The sequence below is a fragment of the Panthera pardus genome, unplaced genomic scaffold, assembly GCF_024362965.1.
Source record: "Panthera pardus isolate Hobbes unplaced genomic scaffold, ASM2436296v1 HiC_scaffold_13, whole genome shotgun sequence".
Taxonomy (NCBI): Eukaryota; Metazoa; Chordata; class Mammalia; order Carnivora; family Felidae; genus Panthera; species Panthera pardus.
In genome coordinates, this window is record NW_026526688.1 from 191,294,759 (window position 1) to 191,309,034 (window position 14,276).

The window sequence follows — 14,276 nt, forward strand, 5'->3', positions numbered from 1 at the left end:
TTAAGATCCTCCATTCGTGCTAAGTAGCTCCTATGAGCAGACAGCAAAAGTCAAGCTTATGAGATCTACTAAGAACTTAACCCAGAAACCACTTTCAGAATATTTATTCTCAGACACAGCTTTAAGGTAAAGAATAAATTCCAGATTCCTCTTCCCCATGGTAATGAATTCACTTATTTTTCATCATTTTCCCTTACCATTTATTTAAAATAACTTTTAGGGGTGCCTGGGTTGCTCAGTTGGTTAAGCATCCAACTCTTGGTTTCAGCTCAGGTCATGATCTCATGGTTTTGTGGGTTTGAGCCCTGCTTCAGGCTCTGTGCTGGCATTGCAGAGCCTGTTTGGGATTCTCTCTCTGTGTGTGTCTCTCTCTCCCCTCTCCCCTTGCTCACGCTGTCTCTCTCCAAATAAATAAATAAACTTAAAAAAATAAAATAACTTTTAGATTTGAAAACATAGAAAATTTTGAGAACCAGTTGGAAAACACCTTGAAAATTAAAGACATTAGGAATTAGTGCTTATGAACACTGCATCAAAAGAAAATTGGCTACATTTTTCTGTGAAAGGGCACAAAATTAAAGTGATCATTTTGGTAACCAATGATTATAAAGGCGTACTTTTATAGCTCATTTTACATACCTGTATTTTCCAATGTTATTAACATCAGCAAGTTGGCAATCTACAACTTGTCTTGTATAATGCTCAAAGAGAGGCATCCTCCAGACACGGTCCCCTGTTTCAATGCTGGCCTAGAGAAGAAATAGGTACAATAGAAGACTGCATGAAGTAGGTTCTGGTTAAATTCATGGCACTGATGTATTCAGTGCAGGAAAGAAAGAACTGTTCTCTCTGACCTATTACTCTAAAACAGGAAACTATACAACCAGGTCCAGAATCATTTCAGTTAATTCAATGATTTACTTAAGAATTATAAAAGAAACCAGGAATGTTGTAAAATGTCCCACAAATTTGTAGGATATCTGCTAAAACCATCAAATATGGATTTCAATTTACAATAATCTGGTATCCAGCAGTACATCCAGGCTTTGTGGGACTGATTAGGGGGAAACAGTCTTCGTGATGCTCATCACCTCAGTGTGCTGGGGAAAGACATGTCTGAAACTGCACCACTGAAGACCAGAGCCTAAGACAAGGTGAGCTTATTGAGCTTATTCATTCACATAATCAAAACCACACTCGTTCACATTCACCATTTACTGAATTGCTACAGAGCACCGCCAGGTGTTGGGGATATAAAGAAATTTAGTGTCTGAGCCATCAGAGGGCTCAAAGGCTAGTAGGAGAAACAGATACACAGACGGTTTTAATACACTGTGGTCAGAAGTAAGACCCAAAAGTGGAAAGTCAGGAAGCGGCAACAGAAGCTGTTATTTTGAGACATGAGTAAATAGATGAATCAGCCCTAGGGTTGAAAGTGTCTGCCTCTGGAAAAACAGACTGTAGACTGTTGTAGATTGCTGACTGGGATTTAAATGTTTATACACATATAACTTTGATTTTTTTTAAAAAGAAGCTTATTCTGCACAGCAAAGGAAACAACCAACAAAACTAAAAGGCAACCAACGGAATGGGAAAAGATATTTGCAAATGACATATCGGACAAAGGGCTAGTATCCAAAATCTATAAAGAGCTCATCAAACTCCACACCCGAAAAACAAATAACCCAGTGAAGAAATGGGCAGAAAACATGAATAGACACTTCTCTAAAGAAGACATCCGGATGGCCAACAGGCACATGAAAAGATGTTCAACGTCGCTCCTTATCAGGGAAATACAAATCAAAACCACACTCAGATATCACCTCACGCCAGTCAGAGTGGCCAAAATGAAGAAATCAGGAGACTATAGATGCTGGAGAGGATGTGGAGAAACAGGAACCCTCTTGCACTGTTGGTGGGAATGCAAATTGGTGCAGCCACTCTGGAAAGCAGTGTGGAGGTTCCTCAGAAAATTAAAAATAGACCTACCCTATGACCCAGCAATAGCATGCTAGGAATTTATCCAAGGGATACAGGAGTACTGATGCATAGGGGCACTTGTACCCCAATGTTTATAGCAGCACTCTCAACAATAGCCAAATTATGGAAAGAGCCTAAATGTCCATCAACTGATGAATGGATAAAGAAATTGTGGTTTATATACACAATGGAATACTACGTGGCAATGAGAAAAAATGAAATATGGCCTTTTGTAGCAACGTGGATGGAACTGGAGAGTGTGATGCTAAGTGAAATAAGCCATACAGAGAAAGACAGATACCATATGGTTTCACTCTTATGTGGATCCTGAGAAACGTAACAGAAACCCATGGGGAGGGGAAGAAAAAAAAAAAAAAAAAAAAGAGGTTAGAGTGGGAGAGAGCCAAAGCATAAGAGACTGTTAAAAACTGAGAACAAACTGAGGGTTGATGGGGGGTGGGAGGGAGGGCAGGGTGGGTGATGGGTATCGAGGAGGGCACCTTTTGGGATGAGCACTGGGTGTTGTATGGAAACCAATTTGACAGTAAATTTCATATATTAAAAAATAAAAAAATAAAAAAATGGAAAAATAAAATAAAAAAAATAAAAAGAAGCTTAAATTTTAAAAAGTCAAGGGGCGCCTGGATGACTCAGTTGGTTAAGGATCCGACTTTGGCTCAGGTCATGATCTCACGGTTCATGAGTTTGGGCCCCACATCGGGCTCTGTGCTGACAGCTCAGGGCCTGGAGCCTGCTTTGGATTCTGTGTCTCCCTCTCTCTCTGCCCCTCCCCTGCTCATGCTGTGTGTCTCTCTCAAAAATAAATAAACGTTAAAAAAATAATTAAAAACAAATCAAAACAGCAGCATTGTGGGTGCTTGATAAAGAGGGACATGGGGTGCATGGCAGGCTAGAGGAGAGTCCCCCCCACCTGCCCAGCCTGGCAGGAGACAACTGAGCTGAATGTCCCAAGTGCTGGGCGGGGAGGGCAAATTCTTAAATATCAAGAATGTATTCAGAGACATTTTGTATTTGTCCCCCAGTGGCACGCAGGAAGCTCCCATTCATTACTTGTTGAAAGAGGAGGGGTCAGATGAAGCTGTCTCATTACCCAGCAGATACACCGGGTCTGGAGCTCAGGAGAGAGACGGGAGCAAGCAGCAGAGAGGTGCCCGCTGAAGCCGCTGGGCTTCCCCGTGAAGACTGGGAAGAGCATGTAGCCTAGGGCTGAACGCCCATAAAAGGGGCAAAGGAAAAAACTGGCAAAGGAGGCTGAAATAGAAGTCAGTGAAGAAGGGAACCCGAAGAAATTGTCACAGAAGCTAAGAGTAGGGTGTCACCAAAAGGCCGGGGTGGAGTGCTGCCCCCAGCCAGGCTAGTGAGGCTGAGTGGTGCTGACTGGGGAAAGCCACCGGCAGTGGGGGAGCGGGGGGAAGGGGTGACAGAGACTGCTGTCTGGAAGAGGCAGGCTGGCTACGAAGGGGTGTGGAGGAGGCACAGAGCACAGCGGTCAGTAGACATACTTCACACCGCCCACAAATAGCCAGGACAAGCCCTGTCGACTCACAACACGCGTTCACTGAAGACTATCCCTTCCTTTACAAAGCTGTCCTCAAAACCTTTCCTACCTCAGGGATTCTACACAGTGGCCGTGGTATTTGAGTCACTTTCACATCAGTGTGAGGCCACAAAAGGAGAAGAGAAATGTGGTATCATAATTATAATTTTGGAATGTTTATAGAGAACCCAAGGCACATTGAATAGAGTGTATTGTATTTTCAATTCAAAGGCAAACCTGCGACAAAAAAATCACTAGGTCACATAGGGGTTGAAGAAAGAATAACTTAGGTTTAATCATAATAATTTAATCATCTCTGTGATTTCAGTCTCTACATATTATTCCTACCTCAAATAGTCTGTTCCACAGCCAGGACGAATTGGTAAAGACCCCAGTGGCACCGGACCCCAGAGCTATGTCCATGGCACCTGCAAGACATAAGCCCTCAGGTCAATGTTCAGCGTCTTCAGGCACGATGTGTTTCTCTGCTGCTCAAACCAAAAGTTCAGTCTTTAATATGATTTTAATGTATGCTTCATTTTCAAAAATAGGTAACCTTAGAAAATCCTTACTGTATACACTTAAGATCTTCCTAGTTCCTCAACTGGAAGTCAGCTTCAGTGATTAGAGAAAACGTAAAAAAGGAAACAATACCAAATATCACCAATAATCTCATCCTCAGCATAACCATTATATATTCTAAATATTTCCTTCCAGGGGCGCCTGGGTGGCCTGGTTGGTTAAGCATCCGACTTCGGCTCAGGTCATGGTCTCACGGTCCGTGAGTTCGAGCCCTGCGTCGGGCTCTGTGCTGACAGCTCAGAGGCTGGAGCCTGTTTCAGATTCTGTGTCTCCCTCTCTCTCTGCTCCTCCCCTGTTCATGCTCTGTCTCTCTCTGTCTCAAAAATAAATAAACGTTAAAAAAAAAAATTAAAAAAAAAATAAATAAATATTTCCTTCCAGATTTTTTCTAAACTTAAAAAAAAAACCCAAAACATAAGACCATACTGTTCATGTCCAAATATGTGTTTTTCCTCTTATGCTTTAAGCATTTATTCCTCTTGGGGTGCCTGGGTGGCTCAGTTGGTTAAGCATCTGACTCTTGATTTTCGCTCAGGTCATGATCTCATGGTTCCTGAGTTCAAGCCCTGCATCAGGCTCTGTGCTGATAGTGTAGAGCCTGCTTGGGACTGTCTCTGTCTCTCTATCTCTGTCTCCCTCTCTCTGTTCCTCCCTGGCTTGTACTCTCAAACAAACTTAAAAAAAATTTAAACATTTATTCCTCTTTTATAAACAAACATTAGAAAGTAGTTTTAATGACTTTAAAAGTCCACTGGGTACAGGTATCATAATTTACCTTTTATGGAGCACTTAAGCATCTCTAATTCCTCAGTATTTCTAACCACATCTGCTGTTAAGACTCTGCCTTTTAAAAAAAAGTGTTCTTATTTTACCATACTTAATTTGTTTCATCTTCATTTCCTTCTCCAACAAATTTGCATCACCTTGGAAGACTTTTCTTTTTACATTTATATATATATATATATATACACACACGCGCACACACACACACACATATATATATATTTTAAGGTTTATTCATTTTTGAGAGAGACAGAGCGTGAGCAGGGGAGGAGCAGAGAGAGAGGAAGACACAGAATCCGAAGGAGGACTCCAGGCTCTGAGCTATCAGCACAGAGCCCGACGCAGGGCTCAAACCCATTGAACCGTGAGATCATGACCTGAGCCAAAGTCAGACACTTAACCGACTGAGCCACCCAGGTGCCCCTTCCATTTATATATACATGGGTTTTTTTGGTTTTTTGGTTTTTTTGAGAGAGAGAAAGAAGAGGGCCAGAGAGAGAGGGAGACACTCTGAGCTGTCAGCACAGAGCCCGATGCAGGGCTGGAACTCACAGATGGTGAGATCATAACCTGAGCTGAAGTCGGACGCCCAACTGACTGAACCACCCAGGTGCCCTACATTAATATATTTTTTAAATCAAGTTAAAAATCCATATTTCCAGGTTTTTGTGGGTACATGTTCCTGAACGCCAACCACAAGTAGATGCTACAGCTTAGCAGCGCCTTCTCTGGTTCCAGTATTGGCTCCAGGCAATTTTGTTTGTTGCCTGCCTGGTCCTGCTGCAAGCTCTGGAGCAGGGATCACATTAATTCCTAAGTATTCACGTAGGGCCTAGCACTCTGCCTGGGACACAGGAGCTCAGTATTTATGCGAAGGGAAAAGCCAACCCTAGGATACTCCTGGAACGTCAGAGGAGACACCACAGAAGATGAGGGAAATTCTATAATTTTCACAAGGTGGCACCTGCTACCTATAACACAAGGCATGTCCAGGGTGCTCCTTAATCCTTAACTGTAGCTTTGCGTGGTGGCTTTTCATGGACCGGTTGTTAGCATCTCCCCCACGAAAAACTGAAACTTGAAGACAGAATTATATACACTGTTTTGTCAACTTTTTGACAATAAACAAAACTTCCCACATTCTTCCATTTCTTTGCAGTTGGGATTAGTGGCCGTATGACACCCCAATGAGTGATTCCCTACACTTCCATGTTTGTGGTATTTGCACACTTCTCTGACTTAAATAAAGCTTAGCAATTCCTACCAAATAACAGCAGCATTCTTCACAGAGCTAGACAAAACAATCCTAAAATTTGTATGGAACCAGAAAAAAACCCAAATAGCCAATGCAATCCTGAAAAAGAAAACTGAAGCTGCAGGCATCACAATCCTGGACTTTAAGAAGTATTACAAAGCTGTAATCATCAAGACAGTATGGTACTGGCACAAAAACATACACTCAGATCAACGGAACAGAATAGAGAACCCAGAAATGGACCCACAAACATATGGCCAACTAATCTTTGACAAAGCAGGAAAGAATATCCAATGGAATACAGACAGTTTCTTCAGCAAATAGTGCTGGGAAAACTGGACAGCAACATGCAGAAAAATGAACCTGGACCACTTTCTTACACCATACACAAAAATAAACTCAAAATGGATGAAAGACATAAACATAGGACAGGAAGCCATCAAAATCCAAAGGAGAAAGCAGGCAAAAACCTCTTTGATCTCCGCCGCAGCAACTTCTTACTCAACATGTCTCTGGAGGCAAGGGAAGCAAAAGCAAAAAGGAACTACTGGGACCTCATCAAAATAAAAAGCTTCTGCACAGCAAAGGAAACAATCAGCAAAACTAAAAGGCAACCGACAGAATGGGAGAAGATATTTGCAAATGACGTATCAAATAAAGGCTTGGTATCCAAAATCTATAAGGAACTTTTTGAATTCAACACCCAAAAAACAAATAATCCAGTGAAGAAATGGGCAAAAGACATGAATAGACACTTCTGCAAAGAAGACATCCAGTTGGCCAACTGACACATGAAAAATGCTCAAGTTCACTCATCATCAGAGAAACACAAATCAAAACCACAATGAGATACCACCTTACTCCAGTCAGAATGGCTAACATTAACAACTCAGGCAACAACAGGTGATGGCGAGGATGCGGAGAAAGAGGATCTCTTTTCCCTTGTTGGTGGGAATGCAAACTGGTGCAACCACTCTGGAAAACATTATGGAGGTTCTTCAAAAAATTAAAAATAGAACTACCCTACAACCCAGCAATTGCACTACTAGGTATTTATCTGAGGGATACAGGTGTGCTGTTTCAAAGGGGCACATGCACCCCCATGTTTATAGCAGCGCTACAACAATAGCCAAAGTATGGAAAGAGCCCAAATGTCCATCGGTGGATGAATGGATAAAGAAGATGTGGCATATATGTACAATGGAGTATTATTCGGCAATCAAAAGGAATGAAATCTTGCCATTTGCAACTACGTGGATGGAACTGGAGAGTATTATGCTAAGTGAAATTAGAGAAAGACAAATGTCATATGACTTCACTCATATGAGAAATTTAAGATATAAAACAGATGAACATAAGGGAAGGGAAACAAAAATAATATAAAAACAGGGAAGGGGACAAAACATAAGAGACATAAATATGGAGAACAGAGGGTTACTGGAGGGGTTGTGGGAGGGGAGATGGGTAAATGGGTAAGGGGCATTAAGGAATCTACTCCTAAAATCATTGTTGCACTATATGCTAACTAACTTAGATGTAAATTTAGAAATAAAAAATAATAAAAAAGAAATAAAGCTTAGAGGAATCATTTCATTTTGTTAATCTTGATCAACCCATCACCACACCCATGCCATGAATAAGTTGACTCTTCAGGAAAGAGAGCAGTACTTTGGTATCCGATTACTCTGTGCCATGAGTGCATGGATTGTACCTTTTGCCCAAAACATCACAAGTAAACTACATTAATAATTGGTTAATAATAAGGAATTTTGAACAGTTGACAATTTAAAACAAAAACTGGTGACCCATATGCAAAAACCCATAACTCTGCACGACATTTGGTAACTCAGGTCTGTTTGGGTCATTTGTTCCTTCAGGTTTTGTTACTCTCTACCTCCCAATTCTCTCTCAAACCTATCTGCTGCTCTCTTCCACCACTGTTACCACTGTTATCCACCACCTGGACTACAGTAATAATGGTCTTTAAAACAAAAAACAAAAAACTCATAGAAACGTCCAAATATACACAAAGAGAATAGTACCATACATGCACAGATACCCATTAACCAGCATCAACAGTAACCAACTCATGGGCAAGCTTGTTTCATCTATACCCCCCACCCGCCCACCCCCCTCCTGCTCAACAGATTATTTTGAGGCCACCTGCAGATACTACAACATTCATCTTAACACACGCACTCACACATCCACAAGAGTCAGCAAGTACACACTGCTCACCACCTAGCTGGCCTGCCAGTCACCTCGTGCCCTTCTCCAGTGCATTCTGCACACGGCCAGCATGAGCCCTGATGGCGCCAGTTTCATGGAGCAAACTTGATCTCACTGTCCCAGAGTTTCCTGCTGCACTTGGCTCAGGACAATACCCAGTAACATGCCAAGGTGGAGCCGGGGTCTGGCACCTCCTAGAATGTCGGCCTTGTGTGCCTGCCCCAGCTGCACTGTGCTCTCCTCAGTCCCATTCACCGTTGCCCCCATAAGCCCTTAAGTGAAGGGTGCCCTCTGCTGGGATGCTCTTCCTTCCCTCCTCCACCCAGTGGTGCCTCTGCTTTCAGATCCCAGCTCAAGCAGCAGTTCTCAAACAAGATGCCCAGCCCTCAAATAAGAATGTGATATCTTCTACTAAAGGAATAGGAAGTGACACACATAGATATTTAATATGATCCAACTGAGATCAAGGCTCTGAAGCTGACTTCATTACCTACTTTAGAAAATGATTTTCTTTTTTTTTAATTTTTAAAAAAATTTTTTAATGTTCATTTATTTTTGAGAGAGACAGACAGAGTGCAAGCGGGGGAGGGGCAGAGAGAGAGGGAGACACGGAATCTGAAGCAGGCTCCAGGCTCCCAGCTGTCAGCACAGAGCCCTACACAGGGCCTGAACTCAAACCATGAGATCATGACCTGAGCCGAAGTCGTATGCTTAACCGACTGAGCCACCCAGGTGCCCCGAAAATGATCTATTTTCTACATAATTACAGAACTGGTACCATCACCAATTTCAGAATTACCAATAGCAGAGGCATACTTTCTGTTTTCTTTTCCAAGGCCCATTTGGAGCCGTTTATTGAGGTACTAACTGATCAAGTTACCAGAACTGTCATAGTCTCACAGAAACATCAAAGCTCCAAGGATGTCACCCCTCTTACTCCATCCCAAATCAGAAAGTTGCACTAGAAAAATGAAATGAAATGAAATGAAAACAGGTAGCATGACTGAATGGTCATCCCCTAAACACGCCATCATTCCTACGGTCTGATACGGGCCTGCCTTTTCAAGGACAGTAACATTGGTTCAGTGTCTGGCAGGACAGTAACATCAACCTATATCATCTCACCTCATCTGCACAGAAACCCCTCCTGTTAATGGGGTGCTATTATACCCTTTTTACAGATGAGACAACTGAGGCCTTGTTCAAAGTCACATGCTGTTAAGATGCAGGACAAGTTTCAAAATTAGGTCCTTTATCTCTGAAGACTATGTACCTCCTCCCACCATGAACCTGGGGTTGGAAAGTGTTTCTTACCGCCCCCTTTGATCACAGCTACTGGAACTCAGAAGGGGCCAGTCACTGTGTGGGGAGCTTCCGCTGGGCCAACATCTGGGCAGTGTAAAGGCTCACCCATCAGCTTGCTCTTAGTTACCTGAGACCAATTTTCTCACCCTCAGACTAGACAAAAAAAAAAAAAAAAAAGGGGGGGGGGACTGTGCTTCCTCATTTACAGGAAAGGTGCACTATACCACCCACCTCACTGCCACCCCCCAAACACCAGCCTCAGCACCTCCACCCTTCAGCTCACGTGTTTGCTAAATCAAACAGAAAGACAAAAGACCACAAAAATACTACAATGCTAGCTTAAAAAAAGGCCTCCCAGCAAATAAATCTATGCAGTATTGTTACAGTCACATAAAAGGGAAAACATGAACTGATTTCTGCTAAAGTAAAGGCTCACATGATCAGAAGAATAAAAACCAAAAGAGAAAAAATGGTCTGAATTTTAACCTTCACAGAGGCAGAAACAACAAATCTCGGCAAGAGAACTGCTGGATGAAAGACTCCTAACATTCGCTTTGTGCAGCAAGGCAGTGTCTGCTGTCACCCCTTTGGGAATGAATTTGTTACTCTACCCAACAGTGGTGGCCCAGCCTTCCTTCATCCAATGCCCGCCCCGTGTGGGCACTATATTAGGCTTTCTAAAAACTCCCTATCTCCCAATCTGCCAGGCAAATGCACTTTGTCCCAGGTACTGATGCTCCAGGGGGTCAGGTGACTTGCCCAAGGCTGAACGACCATTAAGCGGGAGACGCCCAAAGCCAGCCTTGGAGCTTATGCTTCGCACCACACCGCCTGTTAAATGAGGACCTCCCTACCCACCCTCCGAGGTTTTTGTTTCTTTGTAACGTCAAGTACAGGAAGTTCAGAAAACTCAGCTGGCATCGATACGTTATGATTAACGCAAACAGCTACCGATTTGGGGATTTATCACTAACCTTTTCGGGTCTGTATCAAATAGCAATAACACCACAAACATCTCGTGTCATTTTTAGATGTCACTCTGGGTGGGCTGATATAACCCACTTGTTATTTCTTTTTTTTAAGAGATATAGCCTGAGATGTTTTAAAACCACAAATCCAACGTCCAAACCAGTTTAAGCTGCAGAACGATTCCTCTGGTGAAAGATGTCTGAATGCAAGTGGAGCGAGCCCACGTTCAGCAAAATCACGCCCTGAGTTAACGTGTGCGCTCTATGCCAACAAATACAGCTTTCCTCAAACAAAGGTAGGAAAAGCAGGCTGTTTGACCTGTTAGGGTGGCAGCATTGATGATGACCTTTGGGTTAAAGGTGTGCGCATAACAAAGTGCATCAGCCAGTATGAGCCTCCCCTCTGCATCCGTGTTATCGATCTGCAAAGAGAAGGGTCAAAAAAAAAAGGGTAAGATAACACAAACAATGAGTATCAAAACTGGATACAACACTGTTCAACTTAAATGTAAGAAAAGCCAGTGTGACATCTGTTACTCGGTATCAAAACATACTTCAATTAGAATAGGAACGGATTTAGGGGCACCTGGGTGGCTCAATCGGTTAAGTGGCCGACTTCGGCTCAGGTCACGATCTCACAGCTCGTGAGTTTGAGCCCCGGATCGGGCTCTGTGCTGACAGCTCAGGGCCTGGAGCCTGCTTCGGATTGTGTCTCCCTCTCTTTCTGCCCCTCCCCTGCTGGCACTCTGTCTCTCTCTCTCTCTCTCTCTCTCTCAAAAATAAACATTAAAAAAAAAAAAAAGAATAGGAACGGATTTAATCTGAAGAGCAAACATGCTTTAATAAGCCCTGTACCAGAGCTGATGACCAAACCCTCATTCATGGCTTTGAAAGCAAGAATAAATAGAAAATGTCTGGTCCATTTTACCAACAAGTTTCTCACAGGATAAAGGAAGATTTCAAGATTTCTGAAAACAAAGAGGCTAAAGAGTTTAAGAAAGTTACAGTGAAAGGGCAGCCTGGATCTCCAGACAGAACTCTTTGCAACTCAAGCAACTTTATATATATTATATTGCCTACTTTTACACAGAGGCCCAGGCATTATGGGCAGTGCGTGCATGCATGCAGGTGCCCCAGCAGAGAACCTGCTGCCACATCACCAGGAGTGCAGAGTCCATGATTCAGGTCGGTGTGCCCCGCCTGAACACCAAAACAGAAAAAGCTAATCATGGCACAGGTAAAGACAGCTCTCGCTTTCCTGCTTTGCTGTGCTCTACAGGGCCTGCTGCAGACTTGTAACTTGTGTGTATAGCACATAGGAGGAACAGTAAGACAGGGAAAATGTTCTTAAAATTCCCCATAAAATACTTCTAACTGCATGGAAGGCCACTTAAATAAAGACACCGCCCTCCTCTAAATGGAGCTCACGCTCTGCTTCCCTTCAAATGTGTTTATGTGGCCACTGGGGATTCCTTTAGGAACACCCGAATGGGGAGGGCTGTTTTCCACTCACACACCTGTATGGTCTTCCCGTTCCTGGCTTTAACGACATCCCCAGGCTTGTTGGCCTTACCGCTGGGCATGTTTTCACAGAGAGGGGCCAAACCTATTGGAAAAGCATATATGAATGAACATGGAATGTGCCGGGTCCAAACTCACCCCCCCTGAGGACCGAGGCCACTGGTGGGCCATCAGAAGTATGCCAGAGACATCACCTTAAACAAGTGATCAACTTTAGCATCACCAGTGACCCAAATGACATCATGTGCACCAGCAACAGGAAGTGCACACTCATGTAGCGTTCTTATCAAGGAGTCTAATCTGATTCTATCCTGAAGACACAACCAAATAAATCCAAATTGTGGACCATCACAAGACAAGCCTGGACCCTTCAAAACTGCCAATGTCATGAAAGAATAAAATAAAAGGGGAGGAAAAGATTCCAAAATAGAAAAAAATTGGAGACATGGCAACCACATGCAATGTGTGATCCTTAACCGGCTCTCAGATTTCAAAAATAAAAACTTGTGTGTGCCTGTGTGCACAAAATAATCATTTTTGTGGACAACTGGGAAGTCTGAATTAGGGGACTGTGTATCAAATTCCTGGAAATAATGGTATTGTTGTTGCACAGGGTGTCCTTGTTCTTAGGAGACAGACACACGCTGAAGCATTCAGGGGTGACCTGGCATATGTCTGCAACTTACTTTCAAAAGTTCAGCAAAATAGGACGAGGATATTGGCAGGACGGGGGAGGCACATGTGAAACAGACCTGACTTCCAAGTTCACCTTCCCTTGGTATAAACCACGGATGGGACACCGGGCAGTCAGTTAACCTAAGTCCTCCCCCGCCATCCCCACACTCCTGCAACACAGCGAGCCCCCAGCAGCGTCTGTCATCCTGAATGACACAAAGGGTGGCTGTGGACGGAACACCTCTTGTGTCCCAGGCATTTTCTGTATTTCATGCCTTGTAATCGGCCACAAGCCTGATGAGGCCACCCCTGAATGAGCTGGAGGTGTTCTTCCACCCAGACTGCTGAGCAGTTTTCACTGGAGTTAAGTCATAAGCCCCACATTGGGTGCCCCTGACTGCTAACCACCGTCTGCAGAAGTACAAACACTCAATTCTAGTTGCGGCCCACATTTAACTCCACCAGTTCAGACAAGAAGACACTTAGCTACCAGCTTCTGCTCGAGGAAAAGCTATTTAAAAACCATTTCTTGGGGCAGCTGTTGGTTAAGCTCAGTCAGTTAAGCAGCCGACTGTGGATACTGGCTCAGGTCATGATGTCATGGTCGTGAGACTGAGTCCCTCCTTGAGCTCCATGGTGAGCACGAAGCCTGCTTGGGATTCTCTCTCCCTGTCTCTCTGCCCCTCCCTCGCTTGCTCTCTAAATTAGTTTATTAATTAAATCTTAAAAAAACAAACAAACACATTTCCTGATTTTTTTCAGGTTAGAGGAAACTATGTTTGCTGCCCATTCTGCCATTTGACTGGATTCCAGAACTCTCCAGGACACGCCCCTTGTCCCCTCACCTACGATGTTAATGGGTAGGTTCAGCTTGGCAGCAGAGACGATGGCTGAGCAGATGGTGGCAGCTCCTCCCATGTCAGCCCTCATGAGGTCCATATTTGCAGAGGCCTTGATGGAAATGCCGCCACTGTGGGGGGAAAGGACAGCAGCCGTATCAGTGGCGAAAGAGAGGGCTCATGTTCCTTTAAGAAAGAATATATAAGCTGAGGCATCATCTACCTGGCAAAGAAAATTCAAGTTTCTAAATTGAGAATCTGAATGACTTAACATTTTAAAAGATGACATCCCAGTCTTTATAAAAACATAAATGGGTGTCCTGGCTCATTTTATTTCTTGTTGAATGAAACACAGCAGTGTCAGTGGAGCCATTACTAAGTCATGTAATCGGTGCTGTTCAAACCCATCTCTGTATTAGCTCATTAGCTCCTGACACCCACATAGATGTGTCTTTTCAGCAAATTTTGTGAGTTAGTCAACTTATTGAACCTGAGGGTCACAAACTGTTAAGAAAAGCCAACAAGCTCAGAAGACTGGGAGGATCCCTCGCAAGCCACAGAAAGACACAAGGACAATTCCT

At 43.4% G+C, this 14,276-nt stretch overlaps 1 protein-coding gene across 1 annotated transcript in view; it reads right to left on the reverse strand.

Moving 5' to 3' along the window:
* Positions 1-14,276, reverse strand: part of LAP3 (leucine aminopeptidase 3) — a 29,284-nt gene that overhangs the window by 615 nt on the left and 14,393 nt on the right. Inside the window, exons 8-12 of the mRNA XM_019453630.2 lie at positions 13,702-13,826; positions 12,178-12,266; positions 10,980-11,082; positions 3,887-3,966; positions 640-749 (exon numbers count right to left, since the gene is read on the reverse strand). Coding sequence (XP_019309175.1) covers positions 640-749; positions 3,887-3,966; positions 10,980-11,082; positions 12,178-12,266; positions 13,702-13,826 — 507 coding nt within the window. The remainder of the gene's footprint in view (positions 1-639; positions 750-3,886; positions 3,967-10,979; positions 11,083-12,177; positions 12,267-13,701; positions 13,827-14,276) is intronic.